The sequence below is a fragment of the Corythoichthys intestinalis genome, chromosome 5 (genome assembly GCF_030265065.1).
Source record: "Corythoichthys intestinalis isolate RoL2023-P3 chromosome 5, ASM3026506v1, whole genome shotgun sequence".
Classification (NCBI taxonomy): domain Eukaryota; kingdom Metazoa; phylum Chordata; class Actinopteri; order Syngnathiformes; family Syngnathidae; genus Corythoichthys; species Corythoichthys intestinalis.
Genome location: NC_080399.1, coordinates 44,164,210 through 44,180,595, shown reverse-complemented (window position 1 = coordinate 44,180,595; position 16,386 = coordinate 44,164,210). Strand labels below are relative to the sequence as shown.

Genomic DNA, 16,386 nt, shown 5'->3' with positions numbered 1-16,386 from the left:
AATGCATGTTTCAAAAAATAAAAATCAACGTTCCTGAAAATAATCAACCATAGAAGCAACTGAAATAGCCTAGCTACTGTATGTTCCTATCCATGCAAGATGTATGAAGGTAAATATAAATATAGCTTATATGTTATCCATATACAATAGCATAATAACATACCAAATCAAGCTCAGGGGATGTTTCAGGTACAAAGAATTGTGACAAATGCTCTTCTTGGATCTTATATTCCGTTTGTGCAGGTCCCCTGCAGCACGGTGTTTTACACCTCCGTGAGACACTGTAAAGACTTTCCTGCCTGCCTTGCAGTTCGCTTTTTAATCACCATCAGTGACTCTATCGAGACACGGGTTACCCTCTTCCCACTCCAGTCTATTTTTTGGAGACGTTTCCCCTTTTGAGGATGAGGTGGGTTGTCCTGAGCTTCTGCTGTTGAAGAAGACATCTTAGTTTTGAAAACGCGCGGGGCGGTGCACTAAGCAGCGCTAGCGAGGTAACTAGGCAACGAACCCGGAAGTGGAGCGCAGTGCAGGGCAGACAGCAGCGGGCAGGCAGATAACTATCTTGCTGTCTTTAATATCTCCTGCCTTTTTTGTTCATTATTGTTGGCTTAGTGGTCTCTCATGAGTTCAGGTGTGTGTTTGTGTGTGACAGACGTGCATTGGCTGGGCGCACCGCCGCCCGCCACTCCCCGCCGCCGCTGTGTGCAAAGTTTGTCATGGGACAATTGTGAAATACGGAGCGCAACTTTTAATTCCCAATTACGGAACGACTGCCCACGTATACCTAACGTATCCTGACGTATCCTAAAGTAATCCTAACATATCATAACGTTTCCTAATGCCTGTCCGATATATCCGAATGTTTTTCGTAACTAAAGCTAACACTTCCGCGGGGGAAAGGCATGAGTGCCAATCGAGAGAGCGGATGGAGCGAGCGGGTCGACGTAGCACAGCCAATCACGAGTAAATGCGAAGATGACCGGCGAGTGTGTCATAGTCAGCGCAGCCAGTCACGAGCGAGTGCTGAAGAATAGCGCCAACCAAGTCCAAGTCGGCGCAGCCAATCACGAGCGTGGCCCCATTGGAGACGAGCAGCATACTTTAGTGGAGACTAAAAAGGGTCGCGCTTGAAGACCAGCAGCGAGAGGCAAGGGGGGAAGCCCCAAAGAAAAGGCGGTTTAGAGAAAACCATGAGTACAAATGCCAAAAATGTGTAAAAAAAACCAAACAAACAAAAAAACCGCACCACAGGTCACAGCCAGGTAAAGGGAATATGGTACTGTCCTGCTTCTGGCAAAACCATAGAGGAGTGGAGGAACATGCTCACAATGTAAATATAATTAATAAACATTCAAACATTGACATTTCTTCAAAACTGAATATTGTTTATTTTTGCTTGTGTGATTTTTTGCTTTTTATATTTTAAATATGTGTTTAAAATTTGCATGTTGTAAATAGTTCGTGTTGTGAATAATTCCCACCTTTTTCTCACAATGTAAAATCCATATTTTTGGACATACGTGATGTTATTTTTGTTGTTGAAGAATTTCCAGTTGTTATTAGTGTTATATTTGTGGACATGAATAACTGTTATGTGTTTAAAATGACATAATGGTGGAGATACATAAATCTCATTTTTACGTTAATGTAACATTGGGAACATTTTCTTTAATACATTACTTTACAATCATAGTTTTCTTTGTGTGTGTAATTGCAATTGAAATTCCTCCTTACTACTACATACATTTAGGCCCCAAACAAACACAAAACAAAACAAAATCTGATGACGTATTGTTAATAATTAAAGATTTGATTGTTTAAAAAAAAAACAACAACAACATGTGACTGTAAGTCACCGCTGACGTAATGTGTGAAGGAATAAAGTTTGATTGAAAAAAAAAAAAGTGACAGGAAGTCACCACTGTTCTGGCTAGCGGTGGTTCGATTCCAGCTGGTGACGCATCCCACCCCCGTCCTCCCATTGACTTCTTTTCGTCTTTTCTGCTGTTTTCGTGGACATTCGCCCAATTTTTTTCATTTTCTCTCCCATTTTCCCCCTCTTTCTTTTCCCTCTTTCCCCCGCTCAGGCTGGCTGTTATGCCCTGGCCCGCCCTTTTAAAAGGGACGGGTGGCAAGCCTAGCGTTAGGTTAGGTTAGGTTAGGTTAGGTTAGGTTAGGTTAGGTTAGCCCAGCCCATGCATTGTGTTCGGGTCATACCTATTTAAAGGTTCGGGTATGCTAAAGTCAATGATATTTTTTACATATCCAAACTTAAAAACAGGTCATATGCAAGGGTTTAGTATGTTAAAGTAGAGTTGAATCACAGATCAAATTTGATCAACTAGCAAAAATGTGGCCAGATTTTTAACACAATACAAGTGTTAGGTATGTAAGGTACATACGTAAGTTAGGTAAATTGGGGGTTGTACACCTTTTTTAATTTAATTTTGGCCATCACTTAAATTTTTTTCCTAGACTTTCACATACTTCCAACAGCTTCATTTTACACGTCCAGCATCAAAGAAAAGTGTGAGTCAGTATATTTTATAAGTATTACAGCAGCCAAATGTAAAACATTTTATTTCCATTCAGGCGGCACTGTTAATAAAAAAAAAAGGGGGGGGGGTCCCATCTGGAAAGTGTAGTGTTGCAACCGTAAATTGAAAACCACCCCATCAATAATCCACGTCATCATCGACGAAATAAGTAGCTTGTTACACTTTGAACAATCCTTCAATTTTTTTTGTTTGAATTCCACTAGCTCCCCTCCCTTTAATCATGATGTCTTTTGTTGAAATTTAGTGCCAGTTTCATATTTTCCATCATGTGCACACGCTAACACATTTAAAACCTTCCAGCCTAAGCAGCATTTTGATGTGTTCCACATTGGCAGCTGACTGCCAGGAAATACATTGAGCAGCTTTCTGCCTGTGTGGGCCTTCTTGAATGTGAAATTTAACTAGTTGGGGTGTTATTCTTCAGAGATGAATTGGCATATATATATATATATATATATATATATATATATATATATATATATATATATATATATATATATATATAGCACCAATGAATAGAAGAATACAAGAAAACAGAACTCGTGTACAGATACAGGTAATAATATGATTTGACAACTTCTCCAACTTACCAGAATCTAGGAGAAAACAAAACAGATGTGACTTTTCTTTTAAAGGCTGCTGTATAACTTGCTCATTTCATCATGATGAATAAATGTTTCTTCCATGGAGTGATACTGTAAAATGAAAGTGAGAACGTAAGTCTGAAATCCGAGAGAGCTCTTCGCTGTCAACACGACAGTAACAATAGGAACTATTGTTACTTGGGTTGAGTTTCCCGAGGGACAGATATAGTTGACGGACACACACAGGAAGTCTGTGTTGTTACGTTTATTATGGTCCTAGTTGCAGAGCTGTAATAAACGTTGACTCAAATGAGTTCAAGAAACAAAATTCTGTGCTTTATGAAGACTGAAAAAAGCAGAATTTAACACGGATGAAATCATTCGGCCGATCAGAGTGAAGTATTACCGAAACAAAATGGTGACGTCACGTACCTTAATGGTCGGCAACAGATCGCCGCATGTTTTTTCAACACAACATGGCCGTGTCAATAAAAAAAAAAAAACGGTTTATATATATATATATATATATTTCTGTATCCATCCATGTACCCGTTTATAATGCGCACTATGATTTTACAAGTTGATTTTGGGGAAAAAAAGTGTGCATTATATTTAGGAAATTACTGTAATTTTAATTAATTGTACCCACCTGAACGCCACGAACTGTATGTAAAAAAAAAAGTTGCCCGAGAGTTTAAGATGATGCTCGCCGCGCTAAATGCTAATGCTAGCGAGAACGCGATTGCTATGCTAACGCTCCGAGAAACCTAGCATCAGCGTCACAACCCTCTTTCCTCCTCCCTCCTCCCACTCTGCTCTCTCCGTGTCTCTCCATCTCGCGTGTGATTCAACCAATATGTAGTAACGCGCACCTTCACATGCTCAGTAACTGTAACGGCCTTGCAAAGAAAGATGGAAATGGTAATGTATTAGATTACTCACCACTGACAAAAATAACACCGTTAGTAACGCCGTTATACTCTTAACGCCGTTAATAACAACACTGGAAACCAATGCATTAAAGATAAAAGTACGTTTCAGTAGGTGTCCACAGTAATGACCACTATGCACCAGAGGGTTAAATGAATGAGGAAAAATATGTAACCCCACAAAAATATATGTTGAATAAATCCTTTTCCTTTCCTCTTTGGGGACAAGAGGGGTCACTAAATTCGATTGATGGCGAAAATGGTATGAAACACAGTTTTTATGGTACACCTCAAGCAAATTCAGTTAAAAGATAACGGCATCTCCGTCATGATGTTGGAAAGCTTACTTACAGTTTGTACTAAGCTACATATGCGCTATCAAAAGTTTCTTCATTTGGATCTAACCCAACTGCTAGTGGTGAGGGTCATTTCAACCTCATTTATATTTCTTAGTTTTTGCATGTTGCCACAATAGTCCATGAAAGCTGGTTTTGGGTGTGACCCAGAAGTCTTTATTTAAATTATGAGATTTTTGGGGGTTGATCCACCTAAAACCTGTAAAATATAATTACGCTGATGAATAGCGGCAAGAGGATTGAAATATTGCAAAATTCCATTCCCTTAGGCCTCATCTGGATGTCGTCAGCGCTACAAACTGGTGTGAACTCTTAGTGTCTTCATTCTTCTTTTTTTGTGGTCTGGAGCTGCATGTATTTCACTAGGGTTTTTGCGGGCCTGCAGGCGGTCAGCTGGACTCGCCGCACTCAGGCTGGGCAGCAGCAGAACAAAACCTCCTCCTCCTGAGGTTTTCCTCAACATGACTGAATGCTATAATTAATTGCAGCTTTCCAGAAATGTTGGCATGTAACAAAGTATAGTGGTGTCTTGACTCACAAGTGCTCAGACTAAAAAGTACTTGGAGATATGAGCCAGATATCTCGGTTGATTATCATTATTATTAATATCTTTTTTAATCTGACTTCCCACTAGTCCACAAAATACCAACAAAAAACTTTCCGCCGCCATCATTGCATGCGGTTAACTTGCAGTAAGTATCTCGTGTTCTATGCACTCATTTCTGTAGTTGTTCGGTGCACGTTGTTTTTTTTATTTTATTTAATTTTTAAAAATATTTTCTCAGCATGAATCCCAAGATCTATACATTCAGTATTTCACAGTATGAAACTATACTGTAGGCCTATATACAATATAATGATTGAGTATCATCCGAATAAATGTTTCAACCCAATAGACAATTACATTGTCCAGTAAAAATATTGTTATTAGGAATTTATTTTTTATACTATTATAGTATATATCTTAGTCTGTATTTTTTTTTCTCGTTTTTACGGAGTTGAATCAGTACTTTCATTTTTTTATTTGTTTTTTTAGAATTTTATTCAGGATGCTCAACTTTCCAGTAAGAATCCTCCTCCTATTACATCCTCCAACCCTTAAAGTCATCAAGAGATACGAGTTCCTAGCTTGAGTGAAAGAGTTCAGAGAAAAAGTGGTGCTTGGTGGTTTCCTGCTCCGTTAGAGCCCTCCCACATATCCTTGGAGGCACCTCAGTGTCTATCTACATGACTTACTGGAAAATATGAATTACTTGCATATGAGCGAGATCAATGGATAGGCAGGAACTGAGGCCTCATGAGGACCTCCTCCACAAGAAAGACTTGATTGTTTTACATGTTAAATAAAATGCCAATGTGCTGATGATCACATACTGTTGAGTGAGACCTCACACAAACTTTCATACACACATTACGCTTCAAAGTCTGTTTTAATAATAAATTCTTATTTTAATGACTTTCAGTTGGCACTGATTCGGCCCTCACTGCCAAAAAGGCAGCGTGTGGACCAGATTTACCTCCAATCTCTTCAAATTTGAGATACTGGTCTACAATAAAAAATATTGTATAAATGTTTGGCTGTGTACTGCGGATGGTCAGACTGTGGGATTGGAGGGTTTGCACCAGGATTATCAAATGTTAAGTCAAGTCATACTTATTTATATAGCCCTTAATCACAACAAATGTCTCAAAAGGCTTCACAGGCCCACATTAGACAGAAAATTATGACATCCAGTGATCTGAAGGAGGTAGGGGTGGGGGAAAAGCACAGTTAACATTGCCAACATACGATTTTAATTAAAAGCCAGAGTAAATAGTCTTAAACCGAGAACCCGTTTGAGTGATAGTCTGTCACTAGCAAGAACGAATGCATGTTTGCTGCTGGTAGTTGATGACAAAAGCAAAACAGAAAACACAGGAACTCTATGCTGGTTATGCTGGTGCCAACTATTCTTGCTATCAATGTTATAATTTTAGCAGTGTCATGTTATCAAAAATACATTTCAGTGTTTACTTGATTGGAATGAGACACAGCTTTACCATCTTAGGTTCTGACTCCGAGCACCAGCTAAAGGCCTGTGTCTCAGGTTTTTAGGGTCTGAGTGATCCTCTAACTTGAATACATGTAGGCTCTAATAAACCGCAATTGTTCTCTTGTACTAAAATATGTTGTTAGAAACACATAAAATGTTAAATCAATGGCAATACTTTATAATATTTAGTCCATATTTTGACCGTTAGCGTTCGCGTTCAACAATTGCTTATTGCTGCTTAAACTCGTTAAGTAAAATGCCACGATGTGCTGCTTTTGGATGCAATTTCCAGTCAAATGGAAACAAGGGGAGTGAAGTGAGTGGTCAAGGTGGAATTCTTATTTTTAGTGAATAAATGTGCATAGGTGGAAGCTTCTCCCCCTTTTTGGTCCCTGTATACATGTGTCCTACCCACCACGCGTTACAACTGGCGCCCGAACATTTTTCCTGGATCTTCAGTCAAGTAAGTGATCTGTCTATTTTCTGGGTCCGACGGTCCCACCGCGTCTGTAATATTGGTTTCGGATCTGTCCATTTTTTTGATACGTCGGTCCCACAGCGGCTTTTCGGATCCGTCTATTTTGTGGAATCGACGGCCTGATCGTGGCTGCGACAGTGCAATGGGATCGGTCTATTTCCTGGATTATCGAGTGAGTAAAAAACGCGGATTTGGATTACTATTGCTATCTTTTATGTTGACTATTCTTCGTGGGAGTTTTCCCCAAATCATACTAAATAATTAAAGCACTATGGCACGCTACATTGACGACAGTGACTCTGACGTGGACCTCACAACAATGTTGGAGTTCTACAGGGAACGCGTGTTTGCGTACTGCTGAGCTCCCGAGTGAAGAGTGGTCAAGGTGAAAATATTATTTTTTGTGAATGAATGTGCATAGTGGAAGCTTCTCCCCTTCTTGGTACTTTTATACACGTATCCTAGCTACCACGTGTTACAATGTACAAGACATGGATTACACAAGGTGTGCTCTTTGGCCTGTACTGTATGTAAAGCACACGACAGCTCTGGATGCTAACAATCTACATACTTATATTAAGTTTGAAAACGCAATATGCTTACCTTGAATATCTGAGTTCCAGACTGCATACACCCTCACTCGCAACCGGAGTTCCAAACAGCATACACTGATTACTCCCGCATCCCTAGTTTTGCCCAACTTTTGTCTTATCAGGTATTTGCTGCACGCATTTTTCCCTGAAGCTCGTCTTGTGAATGACCGACAGTGCTGTCCTGCTTTTCACTTTTCAGATCTGGTTCAAATAGGAAGGGTAGAACTGACGACATGTTGGGAAAGCTAACGAGTGACACGCTGGAATTTCCGCAACGGGACCAGTGACGTCACGCACTGCGACGTAACAAGAATGGCGACCTGTCACTTAAAATTTAATATCATATAACTCATACTAACATTTATCTTTTAAGAATTACTTGTCTTAAAAACAGAGGATCCCTTTAATAGTTTATATAGGTTCAATAAATCAGATATGTACTGTTGTGCAAGACCACGGATATACTTGTACAGTTCAAAAATCTGAGCACAGGACTGTTATGGTCATATCGCAGTGAGCTGACTGATATGGGCATACCTTATACATCCAAGGGCATAGGTTTGCATATGGATGGTAGGGACATGACACTACCAACTTTTTTGGATGCTCAAATTGTCCCCACCAACGTTTTAAGCAACCTTATTTGTATTATATAATCAGTTCAGTTACATAGGTAATGTAGATTGTCTTCTCTTATGTTACAAGGATAGAATAGACCCTGCCATTAGGCTATTTAGTAAATTATTTTGAGTATGTTCTGATTTACATTTATCCCTTTTCACTTGCTGAATGTGCCGGTCCATTTTATTCCCCCTCAAATGCATGTTTGATTGGCTGATGACTATGACCCCCACCCCTTCAATGCGCAGACACACGCACACTCACACAGCCCTGACAGATTAATGTCGACAAATGCTGCCTCCTACGCACCATTCGAAGAGGAGGGATATTAGACGTTTTTTCAGCCAGCAGCAGCCACTGCAAGTGATGTAAAAATGTGGGGGTTACACCACAAATTTTGCTATTGAAAGTTCGACCTGCATCAGAGTTAGCATAACATTAAACTGAGTAAACTTGCTAACCTGCAAAACCACTGCGGTCAGTCAGGCCTCCACAAAGAACAACAATGTCAAATTAGCCGTCACTTATTGAGATCATTGTTTGCATTATGTGCATTACGGTAATGCAATGCGGTGGCTTCAGAGTGCGAGTCCCTTTATTAAGAAAAAATAAATAAAATGGGGAGCTATCAAAGAATGGCTCCACTTAGGCTGTGAAATTAAATCACACACCATGATTTCATGTGAGTGCTTAGGTTTGAGTTTTGGGGCAATCTAGTATGCCTCAAATGTAGATCGGCCTCGGATATCTCAGATTTTTCATTATTTCATTTTTTTCATTATTTTTTTTACCAAATCCCTTTTATATTTGAATACTTTTGCTTTGAATCTAGCGGTGCTCCAGTGTCCCCCACACATTCTTGGATAGCTCCCTGTTTTTTTTATAAAGGGACTTGCATTTCAAAATGTTTCTTTAGTAGTTTTGGAAAACAAAGGTTTGAATCAAACGTTGTATCACCTGAACCAATCACACGAAAGTTAGTATATATCAATACAGATTTATTTTTGAATTCATCATTTAGCCTATCAACTAATTAGGTTTATATTCCTGAAACATGGAGCCCTGATCCCCGTTCAATAATTTGGTTGGTCTTACTAATGTCCCGTCCAATGTTGAGACCAAACCTATGCCTTTTTTTTTATATAGTGGTGTACACTGATGGCGAAGCAAGGTGACCTTGGCAAAATATTTGTTGCTTGAAAGGACATATCTCAGGTTAAAGTCTTCCGACAAGTATGGGGCCATTGACTCCGTGATATGCCTTATATCCAAACTCTTTGCAAGTCATATGCAAAACAACGATGTTCGACATTTTCTGAAGTCTCTGAGAAACAGATGGACTGACAATCCCAAATTTAAAAGACATTAATTTTTTAGGTTTAGTTGTGAATGTTATTCTACAGCTATCCTTCTCAAACGTGGTTGTGTAACCTCAAAACACAGTCCATCTTCCTTGTTCTCATCATCGTCACGTGTCCTCCATTTGATTATGTGTGCTCAATGAAGCCTCTAATACGTCTGTTTGGGCTCCGTGGTTCTTTGTTGCGCATCCACTAATTGCCGCACAGCCAGGATCAGGGGCACATGGCGCCTACGGGGCTCCGGATCCTACTGTTGAGTTTGTGGGTAAGTGTCGGAGCTCAGGGAGATACGCCCAAGCCGGCCCGGGTGCCCCTGATCCCTCACAGGCCCTTCGTGGTGGTCTGGAATGCTCCAACTGAGCCGTGCCGCCTGCGTTTCCGAGTGGACTTGGACTTGAGCGTCTTTGACATTGTGGCCAACCTCAACGAAACCCTGAGCGGACCCAACGTGACCATCTTCTACCACAGTCATCTGGGTTATTATCCATACTACTCCAACTCGGGCTATCCCGTCAACGGCGGACTTCCGCAGAACCAGAGCATCTCCAAACACCTGAGCAAGGCCCGCAACGACATTGACAAATTGATCCCTCACAAGGATTTCCGAGGTTTGGGAGTCATTGACTGGGAGAACTGGAGGCCCCAGTGGGTGCGCAACTGGGGTGGCAAGGACATCTACCGCAACAAGTCCAAGGAGCAGATGCGGAAGCTCCACCCCAACTGGCCAGAGAGCAAAGTGGAGAAGGAGGCAAAGGAAAGTTTTGAGAAAGCCGGGCAGGCATTTATGAATCTGACTTTGGCTTTAGCTGAGGGTCGCCGTCCGGACGGCTTGTGGGGTTTCTATTTATTTCCTGACTGTTACAACTATGGCTATAAGCAACACCCGCAGCGCTACACTGGCGAATGTCCCAATGTGGAGCACGTTCGAAACGACCACCTAATGTGGTTGTGGAAAGAGAGCACGGCTTTGTACCCATCCATCTACCTGGATTATGAGCTTAAGTCCTCGACCAACACCGTCAAATTTGTCCACTACAGAGTGAAGGAGGCTATGAGGATTGCTTCGATTGCACGGCCAGACATCACCTTGCCAGTTTTTGTCTACTCCAGACCCTTCTACGCCTACACCTTTGTGGTTCTATCAGAGGTAACTACATCAGGCAGTCTTGAATATAACACTTCTTGCCAGGCACATTCTTGGATATGGTAAAAATGTGCATTTCTCTGTTTTCTGTCAGAGCGACCTGGTGCACACTATAGGAGAAAGTGCTGCCCTCGGAGTGTCGGGCGTTGTCCTGTGGGGTTCATCAGAGTACGCTAGATCACAGGTAATAATGGCTCACAGGTAATAATGGCAATGTCGGATAAAATGAATGAATGAAAGTATTACAGTACTGCCTGAAATCAGGTCAGTTGTGAGCATGTGTAGATCAATGACACTAAGCATCACACAATGAAATGAACAGACATGATAGACGACGTTGTCGCATGAATTCTGATTTCAGGAAACTGTTCAGTCCGCAGTCATATTCCGAATAACGTAACCAATCCCTGATTTAAACCCACATACGATAATGGATTACAACTGATGTGAAAAAATCAGATTTCACTTGACTTGGCCCATTCAGATTGCTATGAAAGAATCTCACTAGAGTCAAGAGTTAAAGGCCGTAATATCTCTATTAGGTCGCTTCAAATTGTTTTCTGAATGTATGTAGCCTTAATGAATGAAGAATTCCGTATGTTGCAACTACATCCAATACAATTCAAGTATTGTGTTTGGAAAAAAGAGCAGTTTTTGACACTAAGTGTGTTTGGTTTTTTGTGTTATGTTGTTACTCAGGGAAAAAATAGACAAATAAATTATTCAAAACAAGTTTTGCTTTCAGGAATTTGTTCGTCCTTGTATCAAACACACGTTGGTATCTATTGTCTATTATACTACCTCAGGGGTGCGATTGAAATGCATCCTACTGTGCTTCGTTGCACTGGGGGGAAATTCCTCGTGTTTTTGGAATCTAATAAACAAAATTTAATGGCTCTCAATTTTGCGTTCACGTGTAAGATGAAATTCTCCATCGGATATATGTCTGATGGTGCCAATTTATATGTCATAATAGAATACCAGTATTGTTTCCGTCACTTGATAAACATCAGCACACATCTGTGGCAATGCTCATGCCACTCACTAGCTCAGGGGTGTCCAAACTTTTTGCAACGGTTTTGGTGTGGTAAGAATGTGGAGGGGCCGACCTTGGCTGACGTCCTTTACGTAGAACAATATATTTAAGCAAATTTTAGCAAGCCATTCTGTGCATCACATTTGCTTTATTTTTTTTTTTAAATTAACAATTTCAACAATCTTGCAACTAGCCTTTGTGGCGTTCTCTTTTGACTCTCGGGCTCTTGCGAAATACAACTGTGAAATTAAACTAGCTTCAAGCTGTTCAATTTCTCGCGACATATCTTCCCTGTAATCTTGTCGTACATGTCAGCGTGACTTGTTTGGTAATATTGCCTCACATTGAACTCTTTGAAAACAGTGACTGTCTCTTTGCAAGTTAGGCGGACACAGTTGTTGCGTATTTTAGTGAAGGAATAGTCTACTTTCCACCTATCCTTGAAGCGTCAGCCGTCCCAGTCAACTTTCTTTTTTGTTGATTGTCGCCATTTTAGAAAATTGGGAGTAAACGGTCACATGGGTTAATGTTGCTTAGAGTGCTGCTTCCCTTTAGTGGGTAAATGAGGAGCAGCATTTAGTGTGTAAGCTACTTCATATGCTGGTAGCAGTACCGCTGACCAAATGATTAAGTCTGTGTGCGGGCCAGACGTTATTGATTTTAGGACAGAGGCTGGGGGCCGGATTAAATTTGACCACGGGCTGCATTTGGCCCCCGGGCCGGACTTTGGACATGTCTGCACTAGCTGAATATTGACAGATGAACCTTTAGTAAGGTCAGAGAACTCTTTACAAAAAATACATGTTTGAATATAAAAAATCATAATCTATCAAATAATATTTGTGCAGAGAAACTGCCTGACAGTGAAGAAGTATATTGATGGCCCTCTGGGCCATTACGTGATCAACGTCACATCAGCAACCAAGCTGTGCAGCAAAGCACTGTGCAAAAAGAACGGACGCTGCGTCCGCAAGAGCCTGGACTCCGGCGCCCACCTGCACCTCAACCCGCGATTCTTCAGAATCCGCCGGAAGGTGTCACCATCAGGCTCTCGCTTCCACGTCAGCGGCCACCTGAACCACCAGGACATCCTGGAAATGAAGCACAAGTTCACCTGCCAGTGCTACCAGGGCTGGACTGGCGTCCACTGCGAGGTGCCCCAAGTGGTGGAGCCTAGACGGCCCGTTAGGCCTGGTCTGCAGCTTGACAGTCTGCTGGGGGACTTACTGATCCTCCTCTCAGTCCACTTCTCCTGCCTATGCATCATTACGCTTCTGGGCATCTGTCTTGTCATCAAATGTCTCTTTGTCTAAACCTCCTCCCAAACTGAAGTCACTTCCTGGTTACTCCTCTTACACTGCTACAATTCACGAAACTGGAAAGTCCCAAATTTACACAAGTGCCACTTAGGGCAGTTTTCCCACTCAGCATGTTGAGAAAAATGTATGTATGACTCCAAATAGATATCTGACATCACACACTAAAATGAATGAATAGTAATTTAATTCACAACATCTCATTTGGCGCATTTTAAACTGATCTTTCAAACACCCAGAGAATATTGGGTTCGGTTATAATGTTATCACTCCACTTACCAAAAGAAAGACTCTAATCTTCTTTCACACAATAATTGTTTATAGGTTTTTTGGTTCTTTCATAATTATCAATGGAATGTGAGTTTGTTTCACAAACATGACCTATTGTTGACACTCAAGCCTTTTGCACGTATGTACGGTACTAATTATTTTAATGTATGTTCACCAGACTTTTATTGTGTAATCAGCCCAAACACATACAGTGGGGCAAATAAGTATTTAGTCAACCACTAATTGTGCAAGTTCTCCCACTTGAAAATATTAGGAAAGCCTGTAATTTTCAACATGGGTAAACCTCAACCATGAGAGACAGAATGTGGGGAAAAAAACAGAAAATCACATTGTTTGATTTTTAAAGAATTTATTTGTAAATCATGGTGGAAAATAAGTATTTGGTCAATACCAAAAGTTCATCTCAATACTTTGTTATGTACACTTTGTTGGCAATAACGGAGGCCACATGTTTTCTGTAACTCTTCACAAGCTTTTCACACACTGTTGCTGGTATTTTGGCCCATTCCTCCATGCAGATCTCCTCTAGAGCAGTGATGTTTTGGGGCTGTCGTTGGGCAACACGGACTTTCAACTCTCTCCACAGATTTTCTATGGGGTTGAGATCTGGAGACTGGCTAGGCCACTCCAGGACCTTGAAATGCTTCTTACGTAGCCACTCCTTTGTTGCCCTGGCTGTGTGTTTGGGATCATTGTCATGCTGAAAGACCCAGCCACGTCTCATCTTCAATGCCCTTGCTGATGGAAGGAGATTTTCACTCAAAATCTTTCCATACATGGCCCCGTTCATTCTTTCCTTTACACAGATCAGTCATCCTGGTCCCTTTGCAGAAAAACAGCCCCAAAGCATGATGTTTCCACCCCAGTGCTTCACAGTGGGTATGGTGTTCTTCGGATGCAATTCAGTATTCTTTCTCCTCCAAACACGAGAACCTGTGTTTCTACCAAAAAGTTCTATTTTGGTTTCATCCGACCATAACACATTCTCCCAGTCCTCTTTTGGATCATCCAAATGCTCTCTAGCGAATCGCAGACGGGCCTGGACGCGTACTGGCTTCAGCAGGGGGACACGTCTGGCAGTGCAGGATTTGAGTCCCTGGCGGTGCATTGTGTTACTGATAGTAGCCTTTGTTACTGTGGTCCCAGCTCTCTGTAGGTCATTCATTAGGTCCCCCCGTGTGGTTCTGGGATTTTTGCTCACCATTCTTGTTATCATTTTGACGCCACGGGGTGAGATCTTGCATGGAGCCCCAGATCGAGGGAGATTATCAGTGGTCCTTTATGTCTTCCATTTTCTAATAATTGCTCCCCTAGTTGATTTCTTTACACCAAGCGTTTAACCTATTGCAGATTCAGTCTTCCCAGCCTGGTGCAGGTCTACAATTTTGTCTCTGGTGTCCTTCAACAGCTCTTTGGTCTTGGTCATAGTGGAGTTTGGAGTGTGACTGACTGAAATTGTGGACAGGTGTCTTTTATACCGATAATGAGTTAAAACAGGTGCCATTAATACAGGTAACGAGTAGAGCCTCGTTAGACCTCGTTAGAAGAAGTTAGACCTCTTTGACAGCCAGAAATCTTGCTTGTTTGTAGGTGACCAAATACTTATTTTTCTCTGTAATTTGGAAATAAATTCTTTAAAAATCAAACGATGTGATTTTCTGTTTTTTTTTTTTTTTTCCACATTCTGTCTCTTATGGTTGAGTTTTACCCATGTTGACAATTACAGGCCTCTCTAATCTTTTCAAGTAGGAGAACTTTCACAATTGGTAGTTGACCAAATACTTATTTGCCCCACTGTAATCATACCTTTGTTTTTACTTGAGATGAAGCAGCACTTGGCTCACTTGGCTTTTAACATTGTGTTTTGTGTAATTTAACAATTGCATTTTCTGCTGTTGTGAAGTGGCTAAAAACTTTAAAATTCTGCAGTATCGGACACATACCAAAAAATGTGTTTGCTCAGATATTGGGGAAATTGCATGCATGGAAAGTAACCTCAAAGTTGAAAAAAAGAAAAAAATAATTTATACAAATATGTCATTTTCTGAGACACACCAGCTCATGTGAGTGACCTGCCCACGTTCTTCTACATCAGCGATGAAGAGAAACGGCCACTTGAGTGAGGTTAACGAATCACCAAATGTCTGACAGGAAATGTCATCATGATCCTCGGTTGACTGACAGCCAGTAAAATGAGTGGCCTCAGCTGTGGCAAATGTACGAAAGATGACGTCAATCAAAGCGAGCTCACAAACTAAACTTAATTCCATATTTGAAAGCAGCTCTTATTGAGTGGAGACAAACAGAAGGCAAACACCTGCAATTTGAACAACCCCAGACTTCTCTTAACAGCCATAATTAGCTTTTTCTAGTCTCTGTGCATAAACTGGAAGTGGGTTTTTAGGCTTAACTCTTGTTGTTAGTCATCTACAAAATGAAGTGTCATGATGTCCGGGTCCAAAAAAAGCAAAGCAGAAATGGTTGGTGCATGTGGTTGGGTGTTCTATTCCTCCCACAGCCATTTAAGAGCACCAAGAGGCTTCGGAATGTTGAGCTTGAAGCGGTTTGCGCCAACAATCTAGACATTTTTCTCATATTTTCATCGTCTCACTTAGTTTGTCATAATGTTTTTAACACGAGTGCACTCACCCATTGAACATTAACACTTTTGAACTTTTTATTGTCCTCAAACACACTATAGGCTATGCAAGATAAAATAAGACATTTAATTTAAAGCGCCCCTTGCTGTGTGTCTATTTTATTTATTTTGATTGAAGATTGCAGTAACACTGAAATTAGGGTGTTTGGGTTTATTTTTACCAGTGTTTTTCCTTAAAATCAAATTAACAAAGTTAGGCATTGGTCTTGATAGAAGTTATTCCTCCCCCACCAACAAGTCCAAGACTAGACCAAGATGTTTGAGAGTGGAGACTGGAAAGAGAAAAACAGTAATGTGGAAAGACAAGAAACTTGAATAAAAGTTCATTCTGCATAAAATTAGAAGTAAGTCATGAGGAATTATCAGATGGATTAAGCCACACAAATAAACACTGGAAGTGTGAATATTTCAGTGAGTTCAAGCG

At 40.9% G+C, this 16,386-nt stretch overlaps 1 protein-coding gene across 1 annotated transcript; it reads left to right on the top strand.

Annotated features, from left to right (window-relative positions):
- Nucleotides 1-9,730: 9,730 nt before the first annotated feature.
- LOC130915720 (hyaluronidase-like) lies at nt 9,731-16,386 on the top strand. Its single transcript, XM_057835722.1, has 3 exons — nt 9,731-10,663; nt 10,755-10,844; nt 12,545-16,386. Exons 1-3 carry the CDS (start codon nt 9,740-9,742, stop codon nt 13,007-13,009), a joined length of 1,479 nt encoding a protein of 492 aa, XP_057691705.1. The 5' UTR covers nt 9,731-9,739; the 3' UTR covers nt 13,010-16,386.

What these genes read in the sequence shown, in the direction of transcription:
- LOC130915720 (XM_057835722.1), top strand. Translation starts at nt 9,740, where the DNA reads ATGGCGCCTACGGGGCTCCGGATCCTACTGTTGAGTTTGTGGGTAAGT. An exon ending in CCTTTGTGGTTCTATCAGAG is followed by an intron (nt 10,664 to 10,754) that starts GTAACTACATCA and finishes GTTTTCTGTCAG; the next exon opens with AGCGACCTGGTGCACACTAT. An exon ending in CAGAGTACGCTAGATCACAG is followed by an intron (nt 10,845 to 12,544) that starts GTAATAATGGCT and finishes ATATTTGTGCAG; the next exon opens with AGAAACTGCCTGACAGTGAA.